At 47.9% G+C, this 15,001-nt stretch overlaps 1 protein-coding gene across 6 annotated transcripts in view; it reads left to right on the plus strand.

Moving 5' to 3' along the window:
- The first annotated feature begins 218 nt into the window (after positions 1–218).
- Positions 219–15,001, plus strand: part of TRAK1 (trafficking kinesin protein 1) — a 56,426-nt gene continuing 41,643 nt past the window's right edge. For 5 of the 6 annotated variants that reach the window (XM_060180364.1, XM_060180366.1, XM_060180367.1 and 2 more), the window contains exons 1-5: positions 219–295; positions 9,297–9,413; positions 13,510–13,610; positions 14,108–14,216; positions 14,847–14,925. In XM_060180364.1, coding sequence (XP_060036347.1) covers positions 245–295; positions 9,297–9,413; positions 13,510–13,610; positions 14,108–14,216; positions 14,847–14,925 — 457 coding nt within the window. In that variant the 5' untranslated portion in view covers positions 219–244. Of the gene's footprint in view, positions 296–9,296; positions 9,414–13,386; positions 13,611–14,107; positions 14,217–14,846; positions 14,926–15,001 lie in introns of those variants that run through there. The other variant, XM_060180365.1, reaches the window with a different exon arrangement.

Raw genomic sequence — 15,001 nt, forward strand, 5'->3', positions numbered from 1 at the left:
TGATCCTTGTGCTTTGCGCCACATGCACTTAACCTGCTGCGCTACCACCAGACTCCCATGATGAAAAGTTTTAAGGTCTACTTTCTGAGCAGTTCTCAAATTGCAGGGCAGTGTTACTAACTGCAGTCATCCCCAGGATTTCACAGCTCTTTTAGGTAGGTGGCTTGTTGGGTCTTTAAAGGTGTGAGTGGTCTCACTGTCATTTCTGTTTCTTGCAGTTTTATGTGCTGAAAGAGTTGGCCAGATGACTAAGACATATAATGACATAGATGCTGTCACTCGACTTCTTGAGGAGGTGAGTATAGAGGGGAGGCGAAAAATCACTCATGATTGTTGGATTATGACTTATCCTGATGAACGTATGTGTCAGTAAAGATGGTCAGGAACTGGACTTGTTCTGGGTAAAGTGTAGCGACTTCAAATTTTTGTTTTTTTGAATTGGCAGCTATGTAGATTTCTTTTTGGGAGGAGGGAGGTTGCTGCCAGGGCTCCGGAGCTCTGAGCCAACCCTTTCAGATAGAGACAGAGAAAGAGGGTGAGATACCACAGCACAGACGTGACCTCCAGTGCAGAGTACCACGTGGTACGCCCGGGGCTTGAACACGACTTATATTCATGGCAAGCAGATGCCATCCCAGCTGCACTGTCTCTCTGGCCCCTATGTAGGTCCTTATTACTATGGCTTTGTACAGGGAACCTCAGATTATAAAAGGAATGTGTTAAGACGAACTTTTATTTATCTATTTTTTTGAAATTTCTTTATTGGGGAATTAATGTTTTCCATTCAGCAGTAAATACAATAGTTTGTACATGCATAACATTTCCCAGTTTTCCATATAACAATACAACCCCCACTAGGTCTTCTGTCATCCTTCTTGGAACTGTATTCTCCCCACCACCACCCATCCCAGAGTCTTTTACTTTGGTGCAATATGCCAATTCCAGTTCAGGTTAAAATGAGCTTTTAAATATTCACTGGAATGCCTAAAAGATAAAAAAGATGAAAACATTATATATATATATATACACACATATATATACATTAAGTAAAAACCATTTTATATGTATATATTTATATTAAATATACACACACACACACACACACACACACACACATATATATTTAACCAAAGCTCTATTTTCTGGGTATTTAAAAACATTTAGAAAGAGAAGGATGAATATGGGATGATCTCATTCATGGGCAGAAGTTGAGAAATAAGGACAGGGGAGACACAAAGCAGAACTCGGACTGGGTTTGGTGTATTGCACCAAAGTGAAGGACTCTGGGGTGAGGGGGACTTTTAGATCCTGGTGCCTGATGACAGAGGAGGTTTTAGGCTGAGGGTGAGTGTTTTACAGAAAATCAAGAAACTTGACACATGTTTCAACAACTGTATTTACTGTAAATCATGAATTCCCCTAATTAAAAAACAACCCCCAATTTATTTATTATTCATGGAGGTGGGGACGTAGCAGAACATCTCTGACACATGCAGTGCCAGCGGTCAGACCCAGGACCTTGTTCTTGAGAGCCTGGTTCTTTTTTTTTTTTTTTTTTTTTTGCCACCAGGTTATTACTGGGGCTCAGTGCTTGCACTACAAATACACTGTCCTGGAAACCATTTCCTTCCTTCCTTCCTTCTTTCCTTCCTTTCTCCCCCTTTCTTCTTTCCTTCCTTTCTCCTTCCTTCCTTTCCTCCTTCCTTCCTTCCTTCCTTCCTTCCTTCCTTCCTTCCTTCCTTCCTTCCTTCCTTCCTTCCTTCCTTCCCTTGGAATAGCACCTCACCTCAAGCATGCAGAATCTTGACCACTCCAGGCTACTGTTTTCACCCAGACAGAGAAAAAGAGGCACCAAGCCTCCCTCCACTCTCAGAGCACCCCACACAGGGCCAGGGCTTCAACCTGGGTCACATGCATAGTGGCACAGGAATCCTGCCCATGTTACTGAGCTTTGAAAGTGGCTCATTCCTGACCCCTTCTGGCTGCATCCATTTCCCCTGTAGTGCCACTCTTCTGCCAGCAGCTGCCACCCGCCGTGGTGGTACAACTAGGTACTAGGTGGTACAGCTGCCACTAGGTAGTCAGCTCCCCAGCCCCTCTGAGAGGGGCCTGTCTCTTTACCTCTGCTTTGGTTCCCAGGCCACCTCTCAAGCTCTTAGAGCCTCCACAGAGAGACTAATTTCTCTCTGCTCCAGCCTTCCTGGCAGTGCCCCTGCCCAGAGCCTGTGGCATCACTCACCTCTCCCAACACTTGGGTTCTTAGGGTGGCACTGGAGGGCCCCCAGGGTCCTGCCCCATAGCTCTCTCCTGACTGACCGGACCTGCCTCCTCTCCCACCTTGACCATTTGCCCTGCTTGACCAGCTCTCTCCTGACTTCTCAGTGTCATGCTGTAGGGCCCCTGGGGAGCTGGATGGCTGTCCCCATCACCATGACACAGTCTGTGCCCATACTAATCCCTGCACTTAGTTCGTTGGCTAGAAGCTTTCTCAAGGGTCATGGGGGAGGCCTGTTTGGGTGATTTTGTTGTTGTTGTTGTTGCTTTTAACCATGCCAACAATACAGCTTTGATAAATGTCTACCTCTGCTGTCATGCTTATTTTAAGGATAAAATTTGAGGTTAATGTTTCCTCATTTTCTTTGATAGAACAGAGATGAATTGAGAGAGGACAGGGAGATAGAGGGAGAGAAAGAGAGACCTCTGCAAACATGCTTCATCGCATATGAAGCATCCTCCTTGCAGGTGGCTCAAACTTGGGTCCTGTGCTTAGTGATATGTGCACTTAACTGGGTGCGCCACTGCCTGGCCCCCTAAGGACCAGCTGAGAGCTAAGCGTTATCTCCTCAGTGCCATGGTAGGTCTTGATTTAGATGGCTGTGTTCCCTCCGCAACTCCCACCCCGCATCCTACCGGGAATGAATCTGAGAGGGCAGAAGCAAGGTCACTCAGCCCCCTTTCCAACCCACTTTTTTAACTGCTGTTAAAAACTGACTCTTGAGAGTTGGGCAGTAGTGCAGCGGATTACGTGCATGTGGCGCAACGCGCAAGGGCCGGCATAAGGATCACGGTTCGAGCCCCCGGCTCCCCACCTGCAGGGGGTTGCTTTGCAAGCGGTAAAGTAGGTCTGCAGGTGTCTATGTTTCTCTCCTCCTCTCTGTCTTCCCCTCCTCTCTCCATTTCTCTCCGTCCTATCCAACAACAACAACAGCTATGACAACAGTAACAACTACAACAAGCACAACAAGGGCAACAAAAATGGGAAAAATAACCCCCAGGAGCAGTGGATTTGTAGTGTAGGCACCAAGCCCCAACAATAACCCTGCAGGCAAAAAAAAAAAAAAAAAAAAAAATGGACTCTTTGGGCTTTCTTGTGACCTTGGTTTGTCGATGGTCAGTGGACAGTGGTCCACGATGGTCAGTCTGGAGAACATGAACTGGATGTTTCCAGTGAGGTGCTGCTTCTGTGGATGTCTGATGTCCCTAGTTCTTGCCACCTGCTGCGTTTAGTTGGTGGTGCTGGGCAGTGCCCCCACAGGGAGGATGGCGTTCCTGCTTGAACAAGTGAGGCCTCTTCCAAAGGAGCCTAGGACTCCAGCCCTCTGAGCCCCCATCTGATTTCCCAAATAAGCATCTTTGCATAAAGAGTAGGCTGCCAGTCTTTGGGGTGGGGGGAAAGGGCTGCTGAAAAGAATACTTGCTGGGCGTTTCTGTGTTGTCTCCTGCCAGCGATCTGTGCCCCTGTGTTGTGGGCATGACACTGTTTGTTTTGCCTTGTCCTGATAAGAAACATATCTGGGCTACTTTCTGCCTTTCTTTGGAAGCAGGTGGATTTCCTGGCTTCTTCTCGACTAGGTGACAGCTGAACTGTGCTGAGCTGTTCTTGGTTCTGCTTCTGCTTGTGGCCATTTGCTTTGCATGCTTGCCACACACTGATGGGGGCCAGGGGTCCCTGCATGGGATGCCAGAGCCCAGTTCTTGTCCAGCGTGGGGACTTTGTAACCGGGTGTGAGGGGAAGAGGATTCTGTGGCTGGCCCTGACTCACTGCTATTCGGAATTTACCTTTGGACAAAGCCCGCCTCCGCTTCAGTTTCAGAGAGGGTTATTCCGAGGACTCCTTAGTCATCTTTTATCCAGAATCGGTGAATGAGATGAGTCAGCCACTAAGTGCCGGGGTGGGGGGGGGGCAGCTGCTCAGCTGCTCCGTGGGCAGCACACGCCTGTTCACTGGCGGCCACAGGGCAGTGGAGAGGAAGGAGGAGCCAAGTTAGAATGGGCCCCACCTGTCTGTATTTCCTGCGGAATCCAAGGACCTGCTCAGTCAACAGCTTATTATGGCCTGCGTTATTTACCTGTGGTCTTTTATTCTCACTTAGTTTAATCCGGCAGTCAGTTCCTAGACATGTACTTGTTGTTAGAAGTAAAACATTTATTGTGTGCTTTTTTTCTCTTCCATTCCTGGAACTCTCAAAGAGAAACCCAGCCAGGCTGTTGGCATAAGTGAACAGAGGCTAAACCAGTGACATGGCAATAACTTAAAACGTGGTATTTCACCCACAAAATGTTTTACTTTGACATATTTTTTTATATTTCAGTAGAGAGTTTTCTTTACATTATCCCCTAAAGATGAGACTTTTTGTGTGCAGGAAGCAAAAGCTCCCCATTTGTGGGGCAGGGAGGAGAAGAGGACCCTGGGTCCGAGCTTTGGGGTAGGAGAGGCAGGGGGTTCATGGCTGAGCTGACTCCTCCATCTGTGTCTCTTCCCTGCCTGTCGCCCCTTCTGCCCAGATTCTGGCCTCTGTGCAGAGCAAGCCCCGAGCTTCCAGGACTCTGTCAGACCAGTCTTCATGACTTCACTTCTGGCTTGATTTGTTTGTGGTGGAAACTGAATACAAAATGTCAGTGCTTATTGCAACTTATCAGCTTGGATGTATAAAGACCAGGCAGGTCAGTGAGCCAGTGAGCCAGATGGGCTCTACTGCTGGGTGTTCTGAGAACCTGCCTCCTTCTCAGACGTCAGCAAATTTGAGCTGGGTTTTGTGGAGCTCACACTTCCAAAGGGAAATGATTGTCACCTGAGAATGGCTGAAGGAACCACTGTACCAGGTCCTCATTTTAATTTGATCCCAGCGAGGTTGGCCCTTTCACACAAATTTCTTACCTCCAAGCACCGAACAAGCCAAAATGTTGAGGCTGAAGTGATCACAGGCTGCTGGGGTGAGCCCCCTCCCTCCTTGTTGGCGGCTGCATTTCACTCAGATAATACACAGGATTGAACATCAGTGAGTTTTTTTCCCTTGGGGGTGGGGGCATGTTGCAGAAGCACAGAGTGAGGGAATGAGTTGGAGGTCTTGATGGCTTCGTTGGTGTGACACCCAGCTGGTTTCTGGGACGGTGGTGACAGCAGTTACAGATTTCTGGACTATAAAGAGCTTGGAGAAAGAGACCATTGTGTGTGTGTGTGTGTGTGTGTGTGTGTGTGTGTGTGTATGTGAGAGAGAGAGAGAGAGAGAGAGAGGGAACCCCAAGTGGCTGTGGGATCCAGACTCCCTAAACTATCCTTGGACCTCCAGTGCTCTGTTCATAATTCACTGGAACTTCTATAATAAACAGAAGAGCGCATGTTGTCAGGGCATGGGATGATTTTTCTAAATATGTAAGATGTCAGAAATAAAAGCTGCTGGGAGTTGGGTGGTAGCGCAGTGGGTTAAGAGCAGGTGGCACAAAGCACAAGAACCGGCGCAAGGATCCCGGTTCCAGCCCCCGGCTCCCCACCTGCAGGGGAGTTGCTTCCCAGGTGGTGAAGCAGGTCTGCAGGTGTCTGTCTTTCTCTCCCTCTGTCTTCCCCTCCTGTCTTCCCCTCCTCTCTCCATTTGTCTTTGTCCTATCCAACAATGACAACATCAATAACAACAGCAACAATAAAAACAGCAAGGTCAACAAAAGGAATAAATAAATATATATTAAAAAGATTTTTAAAAGAAAGAAAAGCTGCTCTTCAGGATACAGAACACAGCTCACTGAGTCATAAAGCTGGAGGAGTCTCCCAAGGCTGCCTCAGTGAGTCTACCCCATCAAGAGATCTAAGAAATGAGAAAACTCCCCAGGGATTATTTTTTAATTGTGTGGGGTGGGGTGGGGACTGAACCCAGGGTCCTGTACATGAGAAAATTCATGATCCTACTTAGTTACCTCGCCAGCCCTTTAAGGGTGCTTAATTACAACCTAAACTCTTAGTTTTAGAACAGAATGGTTCACTTACAATAGCAGAATGGTTTTTTTTTTTAATTTCTTTATTGGGGGATTAATGTTTTACATTCGACAGTAAATACAATAGTTTGTACATACATAACATTTCTCAGTTTTCCATATAACAATACAACCCCCACCAGGTCCTCTATCATCCTTTTTGGACCTGTATTCTCTCACCCCAGAGTCTTTTACTTTGGTGTAATACACCAATTCCAGTTCAGGTTCTACTTGTGTTTTCTCTTCTGATCTTATTTTTCAACTTCTGCCTGAGAGTGAAGTCACCATTTTTTATAGCTGAGTAGTATTCCATTGTGTATATATACCACAACTTGCTCAGCCACTCATCTGTTGTTGGACACCTGGGTTGCTTCCAGGTTTTGGCTATTACAAATTGTGCTGCTATGAACACAGGTGTACACAGATCTTTTTGGATGGATGTGTTGGGTTCCTTAGGATATATGCCCAGGAGAGGAATTGCAGGGTCATAGGGTAGGTCCATTTCTAGCCTTACTGGCATAAGGACCCCAATTCGAACCCCCAGCTCCCCACTTGCACGAGATTTTGCTTTATAGGTGGTGAAGCAGTGTCTATCTTTCTCTCCCCATCTTCTCTTCCTCTCTTGACTTCTCTCTGTCCTATCGAACAATGACAGCAATAACAACAACAAAGATAAACAACAAGGGCAACAAATGGGAGAAAATGACCTCCAGAAGCAGTGGATTAATGATGTAGGCACTGAGACCCAGCAATAACCCTGGAGGCAAAAAAAAAAAAAATTGTGACTTTGCTGACCATGCAGTAATAGCTTTCAAGCTAGGGTTTTCCCCTCCTGTCTTTGTTCTGGTCTCAAGTATGCGCTTGATCCATGAATTGCACACCTCCCCTTATTATCCCCCACCCTAACAGTGAGTGAACTGACGCTGCCCATAGTGGCAAGCACTCTCTGTAGCACAGAGGGGCAGGTCTGTGCTTGGTGATGGCACCTTCCCCACTGTCTCCACTAGCAGGGAATGAAAATCTTTCCTTTCACACTGATAGCTGAACCTTTATATGTCACTAAATAGATGTTCTCTGGTGTACCGCTCTATGCTAAGTGATATAATCAGCTGAGCCACTAGAAAATTCTGTCCTTAACACAGTCTTGTCTCTGAAGTCTGCAAGAAAGTTTTAAGTTTAACTCTCCTTTTTTGCCTCCAGGGTTATTGCTGGGGCTCAGTGCCTGAACCATGAATCCACTGCTCCTGGAGGCTATTTTTTCCCTTTTGTTGTCATTGTTGTTTATCGTTGTTGTTATTGCTGTTGGATAGGACTGAGAGAAATATCCAGGATGAGAAGGCAGAGGGCAAGAAAAAGATAGACACCCACAGACCTGCTTCACCGCCTCTGAAGTGACTCCCCTGCAGGTGGGGAGCTGGGGGCTCGAACTGGAATCCTTTTGCCAGTCCTTGCGCTTTGCACCACCTGTGTTAACCCACTGTGCTACTGCTCAGCCCCCTTATCTCTCCATTTGTTAAGTGGGATTTAAAAAAGGTAAGATGTAAATCAAAGAAACGCCTGCTTCTACTTCAGAGTAATTTTAAGCATTTTTGTCGTGTGTGAGACTGACAGAAGGACGTAAGTTAACCCTAGCTAATGTGTATAATGGAGCCCCCTCCCTATGTCAGCTCTTGACTTCATTGTAAGAGTGTTTTGGAATTTCCATGTCCGTCTGTTCATCCAATATCAGTGGTTACTGAATGTTTCTGTAATTTGGTTCTGCTGATAAAATAGCTCAGTCTTTGGATAGACACCGAAAGCAGCCATAATTAATGCTTTTGGAAGCATGTTTCCCTGTAGAGACCAAAGTTTGGCTTATGAAGATTTTAAAGCTCCTGTTCATGGCTTGAGATCCACAAACCCTTGTACATTGCACATAAGCAGTGTCCCCACCCCTCCCTGACCCAGATAGCAAATGCTGACAAAGATAGTCATTTATTAATTCCCTTCCCCTCTCTCTTTCCCTCTCTCTCTCCTTCTCTCTCCATCTCTCTCCTTCTCTTTCTCTCTCCCTCCCTCCCTCCTTCCCTCCCTCTCTCCCTCTCTCCTCTCTCTCTCTCTCTTTCTCTCTCTCTCCCTCTTCCCCCCCCTCTGCCACCAGGGCTACCTCAGGGACTATTAGTGCCCAAGCAATGACTTTACCATTCCCCATGTCCTTTTATTATCTTTCCAATTTTGAATAGAGAACAAGACAAAGAAGGAGAGAGAGGGGTAAAGAGAGACAGAGAGGCACTTGTAGCTCTGCTCCGTTGCTCGTGAAGCTTTCGAGAGTCAGGTGGGAACCAGATGTATGCTGCACCCTATGTGTCTCCACCCGGCCCCGATTAGTCCCTTTGTTATTCTTATTTAAAAACCTTTATTATATTTATTTATTTGTTGGGTAGAAACAGTCAGAAATTGAAAGGGAAGGGGGAGAGAGAGAGGGAGGGAGAGACAGAGAGACACCTGCAGCCCTGCGTCACCACTTGGAAAGTTTTCTCCCTACAGGTGGAGACCGGGGACTCAAACCCGGGTCCCTGTGCATTGTGACATGTGCGCTCAACCAGGTGCGCCACCACCCAGCCCTGGTTTTTAAATGTCTTGGTTTTCTTTTTCTTTTTTAAAATTTATTTATTTATTTATTTATTTATTTGTTTTTCCTTTTGTTGCCCTTGGTTTGTTTTTTATTGTTGTTGTAGTTATTATTGTTGTTGTTATTGATGTCATTGTTGTTGGATAGGACAGAGAGAAATGGAGAGAGGAGGGGAAGACAGAGAGGGGGAGAGAAAGACAGACACCTGCAGACCTGCTTCACCGCCTGTGAAAAGACTCCCCTGCAGGTGGGGAGCCAGGGGCTCGAACCAGATCCTTAACACCGGTCCTTGCGCTTCGCGCCACATGCGCTTAACCTGCTGCGCCACTGCCCGACTCCCGAATGTCTTGGATTTCTTAGTGGACACTGAGTACTGTTGGGTCCTTTGGGAAGCACAGAGCTTGGGGAAATCACCGTTTTCCCTTTTGCCTTTCATAGAAAGAGCGGGATTTAGAATTGGCTGCTCGAATTGGCCAGTCGTTGCTGAAGAAGAACAAGACACTCACCGAGAGGAACGAGCTGTTAGAGGAGCAGGTGGAACACATCAGGGAAGAGGTAAGGAGCCCAGCTGTGGCTGGAGGTGCTGAGCTGGCAGTCTGAGGCCACGCCCACATTCCGGGGCCAGGGCTGCCTGCTCCTGTGGCCTCCTGAGCCAGGTAGGATGTGCGATCACTCTGCTGGGTACGCCTCCCGACCCCTGGCCACCTGCGATGGGCAGCTGCCTTCTGTTAACCATTTCTGACATCGTGGCTAAGCCGTCCAGAGATGAGAATGGCCCTTCCCTAGTCAGCAGGCTCCAATCCTGGGGCAGGACTGTCAGTGGGCCAGCCACAGCCCAGGTGGTCTTGGAGGCTGAGGGAGACTCAGCATGTGGGGTGGCCAGGCAGCGGGTGGCGGGAATCCTACTTGGGATCAGCCATGCCATTGAGTGACCACAGCTATTGCACATTCCTCATTACAGTGGCATTCTGTGTTTGTGAGAAATGAAACTCCATTATTGTCAGTATATAAAACTTGGCTGAAACTCCATTATTGTCAGGATACAAAACTTGGCTGGTGATTATCAGTGTTGAAAGGGGATGGGACACACAATCCTCCCTGTGTTTTTTTTTTTTTTTTTTCCTTTTTTCATTTTATGGGGGCCGTGGACAGGTGTTGCCAGTAGATACCATTCTACCATTGCTTATCTCCACATCGGCATCTACAGAACACTCTCACCCCAGCCTCGGTCTTCCTTCCACCTTCATATGCCAGGGGTTGGGAGCCCCTGCCTCCAGCTCCATCCTCCCCCGCCCTCCCAGAGTCCTTTGCTCTGGTGCAATACAGCATACCCAGTCCAAGTCTCACTTTGTGTTTCCCTTTCTGTCTTACGTCTTCCTGGTTGTTTTTTATTGCCACCAGGGCTATTGCGGGGACTTTGAACCTGCACAACAAATCCACTGCTCCTGGTAGTTTTTTTTTTTTTTTTTTTTTAATCTGTAGAGAGAAATTGAGAGAGAAGTAGAAAATAAAGAGGGAGGAAGGGAGGGAGGGAGGGGGAGAGAGAGAGAGAGACCTGCAGTATTGCTTCTTGCTTGTGACGCTTCCAACCTGCAGGTGGGGGTGAGGGGCTTGAACCCAGGTCCTTGCCAGGGTAATATGTGTGCTCTACCAGGCACATCCACACCCAGCCACTAAGGTTTCTGATTTTTTTTAATACTTATTTACTTTCTCTTTTGTTGCGCTTGTTGCTTTATTGCTGTAGTTATTATTGTTGTTATTGATGCCGTTGTAGTTGGATAGGACAGAGAGAAATGGAGAGAGGAAGGGAAGACAGAGAGGGGGAGAGAAAGACAGACACCTGCAGACCTGCTTCACTCACTGCTTGTGAAGCGACTCCCCTGCAGGTGGGAAGCCAGGGGCTCGAACCAGGATTCTTATGTAGGTCCTTTGCGCCACGTGCACTTAACCCGCTGCACAACCGCCCGACTCCCCTAAGGTCTCTATCTTAATGAATGAAAAAGAGGGAGGAACCAGAGCATCGCTGTGGCACACACAATGCCAGGGCTTGAATTCAGGACCCCATACTTGAAAGTGTCGCTCTTCCCCTCTGCACGAGCGCCCAGCCATGTCGGCTTACCTAAGGGGTGAGGCTTAGGAGGGGCAGTACTCGGCCTTCTGGAAGGGACACAGTATGGACAGGAAGAAGGAGGAAGGCTCCACTTTCTGCAGCTTCTTTCTGGTCACCCCAGTTTCTCTTTTATTACTATTATTATTATTAAATTTATTTGTAAACTAAAAAATAGAAAATATCGACAAGACCATAGAAGAGGGCACAACCCCACACAGTTCCCACCACCAGAACCCTGTATCCCATCCCCTCCCCTGACAGCTTTCCTGTTCTTTATCCCTCTGGGAGTATGGACCCAGGGTCGTTGTGGGATGCAGAAGGTGGAAGGTCTGGCTTCTGTCATTGCTTCCCCACTGAGCATGGGCGTTGGCAGGTGGATCCATCCTCCCAGTCTGTCTCTCTCTTTCCCTAGTGGGGTGGGGCTCTGGGGACGTGGGGCTTCAGGACACATTGGTGGGGTCGTCTGTCCAGGCAAGCATTGAGAATTTTAACCTCAGAGACTTCCATTTCAGTTCTTCCTTCTTTTGTCTTCTCCCTTACTTTCTTTCTTTCAGAAATTTCTTAGTGAGAGAAGACACTGTCCTTCTGTTTCTAAGATGTAGTTCTCATGCTAAGGTGATTTTTTTTTTTTCATGCTAAGCTGATTCCCAGCTGTTGTTATCTGGGGTTCATGGTAGTCTTAAAAGGATACACTAGCATTGCCACTCTATTAAAAAAAAGTTTACTCTGCTTTGTTAAAGATTGAATATGGTTGTCTCCTGCTTTTTTGGCATCATGACCTGATATCCCCAAGTCAGCAGGCCATTCCTCTCCAGAGCAGAGGGACATGCTTGACATGAGAACCAGCCTCTGATTAGTGGGCATCTTATTGTTTGAAAATAGAAATGTCCTCCCCCACCCCTCTTGGAAAAAGCTTGCATTTGAAAACTATAATCTATATGCATATAAAATTGGTTTCTCTCTGGAACAGATAATATATTCACTGTTTTTAGGGAAGCTGGAATAAACCAGTAATCAATTTAGAAACAAGGAACTATAGCAGAATTGTAGTTCTTTTATATATATTTTTTATTTGTTGGATAGAGACAGTCTGAAATGGAGAGGGAAGGGGGTGATAGAGAGGGAGAGAGACAGAGAGACACCTACAGCCCTGCTTCACCACTCGTAAAGTTTTTCCCCTGAAGGTGGGGACTGGGGGCTCGAACCTGGGTCCTTAAACACTGGAACATGTGTGCTCAGCCAAGTGTGCCACCACCCAGCCCCAGAATTGCAGTTCTTACTTAACACGACCTGTTCCTATTCATCAGTGCCGAGCGGAGAGAGGGCAGGTGCAAAGTGTTTCTGTGGAGTTTTATTTTACTTTACTTTACTTTATTTATTTACCCTTAACTATGATGGGCAAGTCAAGCCAAGGTGTAGCTGGCACAGACACTTCCTGGCGGCCCTTCTTTTCATTCTGTATCTGAAATCCTGGTCTCGTGATCCCTGAATCTGGAGCTCACAGTGACCAAGCCCTCTGAGGACACAGCAGTCATGGGTGGGGCTGTGGGCTTCTCCATGTGTGCGAGCCGGCGCTGGAGAGCTGAAAGCTGCCCACCAGAGCCGGCATCAGCAGGGTGCTGGTCCAGGGCACTGGGAGATTTGGCTTCAACAGAAACAAATGGCCTTTTATTTGCTGACATGGTCTGTTTCTTTGGCCAGCTGCCCAGTTAGTCATCTGGCCACTTGCAAACCCATAATCTGCCTTCTTGCCCACAATCATCTTTCAAAAGCCCTCTCTCAAGGAGTTGGGCAGTAGCTCAGTCAGTTAAGCGCACGTGGTACAAAGCGCAAGGACTGTTGCAAGGATCCCAGTTTGAGCCCCCGGCTCCCCACCTGCAGGGGAGTCGCTTCACAGGCGGTGAAGCAGGTCTGTAGGTGTCTGTCTTTCTCTCCCCCTCTCTGTCTTCCCCTCCTCTCTCCATTTCTCTCTGTCTTATCTAACAACGATGAGATCAATAACAACAACAATAATAACTACAACAACAAAACAACAAGGGCAACAAAAGGGAATAAATAAATAAAATTAATACGAAAAAGAAAATTCATTACAAAAGCCCTCTTTCCTCTTCTTTGTCCCAAAGTAAAACTTTAGGCAGGGGTTCTGCCAAAAAAGAAATATTTCCCTCAGATAGGATGAAACTCAACTCTGTTTTCTTTTTTAAATATTTTATTTATTTATTTATTTTAGATAGAAACAGAGAAATTGAGAGGGGAGGGGGAGAGAGAGAGAAAGAGAGAGAGAGAGGATACCTGCAGCCTTGCTTCACCACTTAGGAAGCTTCTCCCTTTCAGGTGGGGACCAGGGGCTTGAACCCAGATCCTTGTGCACTGTATAACGCGTGCACTCAACCAGGGGTTGCCCCTGTATTTTCTTAGAAATGCATGAAATTGGTGGAATGCCTTTACCTTTAAGAGCCTCTTACAATGAGTGAGGAGTACACTGTTGCTCCTGGGAAGTGGTCGGCCCCCACCCTGCCCACACTGCCCTGTCTTATGCAGGTCTCTCAGCTCCGCCATGAACTGTCCATGAAGGATGAGCTGCTGCAGTTCTATACCAGTGCCGCGGAGGAGAGCGAGCCTGAATCCGTTTGCTCAACCCCGTAAGTCCCCAGGGGGCCGTGTCCCCAGAGGCCAGAACAGAAAGTGGCTGTGGATATCTTTGGTGCTGCCTGGGGCAGGGCCACCTCCACCAGCCAGCTGGGCCAGCTCCTCCTGCCTCCCTCAAGCACATCCAAGGGCTGCTAAGAGATGGACTCTACTATGTTAGTGTGACACAGGAAGGGGCAGGCCTCCAGTCTGTTGTTGGGTCTTCCTGTTGGGCTACTTTGACTTGGCCTGGCCGGTCATCAATTCCCGGCTGGGTATCTTCGCCTGTTGGAGCCAGAGGCAACATGTCAGAGGCCACAGTAGAGCCTCACATCAGCAGCGTGGACTCTGCAGCCTGTTGTGCCCACCTCAGTGTGACTCGTGTGACTATTTGCTCTAGACCAAGTGACTTAACCTCTCTGTGCTCATTTCCTCATTTGTCAAATGGGGAGGGGTGGTGGGAGGACTCGGCTCTCTCTCTCTAAGGAGTGACAGTCCTTTTCTCTCTCAGGCTGAAGAGAAATGAGTCGTCCTCCTCAGTCCAGAATTACTTTCACCTAGATTCTCTTCAGAAGAAGCTGAAGGACCTTGAAGAGGAGAATGTGGTTCTTCGCTCTGAGGTGAAGTGCCCTTTCCTGCCCTTAGTGCCTTCTGATGCGGGACTGGGCCCACCTGCCTTACCTGGAGAGAACAAGCTCGGTTACAGTGCCGCCCTCAGAGGCGTGGAGTCTGCAGAAGACTCACCTGAGCCTTAGCCCACAGCCACTGTCTTTGTTCCTTGTCTCCTACAGTGAACTACGTTGTACCTTGTTTGTACTCATTAAAACACTTGAACTCCAACTTAGAAATAGTTCCCAGCACAACGTTGCTGTGTGAAAAGTGTGGCTGAGACAGACAGAGGAGTGACCTCAGGCTAGTTGAGTAGGAGGGAGGGTCACAGTGGGGCTCTCCTCTGAGCCAGAGCAGGCAAGGATGAGTGGACAGCCCGAGAGAAGGCAGCACTTACAGGATTGAGCAGAGCTGGGTGTGTAGTACTTGTGCTCACAGCTCTGTGCGGTGCCCACCAGTGCGCCATGTTAGCTGGGCGGGTGAGCAGAGAAGGAATTCTGCTCCTTCTTCTGACTCAGTGGGTGGCAGGTGGGGTAATGCTGAAGGGCCAGCTCCCAGACCCAGGTCAGTTTGGCTCCATGCCCTGGCCATGCACGCCCCACCCACCCAGGTGTGGATTCTGACCGGAACCTCGCCCACAGGCCTGTCAGCTGAAGACAGAGACCATCACCTACGAAGAGAAGGAACAGCAGCTGGTCAACGACTGCGTGAAGGAGCTGAGTATGTCTCTGCCCCACTTCTGTGCCCTCTTTTTGTATCTGTCTTCATCTTGACAAAACACATTCACATTGCTTTT

This window comes from Erinaceus europaeus, chromosome 21 (assembly GCF_950295315.1).
Source record: "Erinaceus europaeus chromosome 21, mEriEur2.1, whole genome shotgun sequence".
In the NCBI taxonomy this organism is placed as follows: Eukaryota; Metazoa; Chordata; class Mammalia; order Eulipotyphla; family Erinaceidae; genus Erinaceus; species Erinaceus europaeus.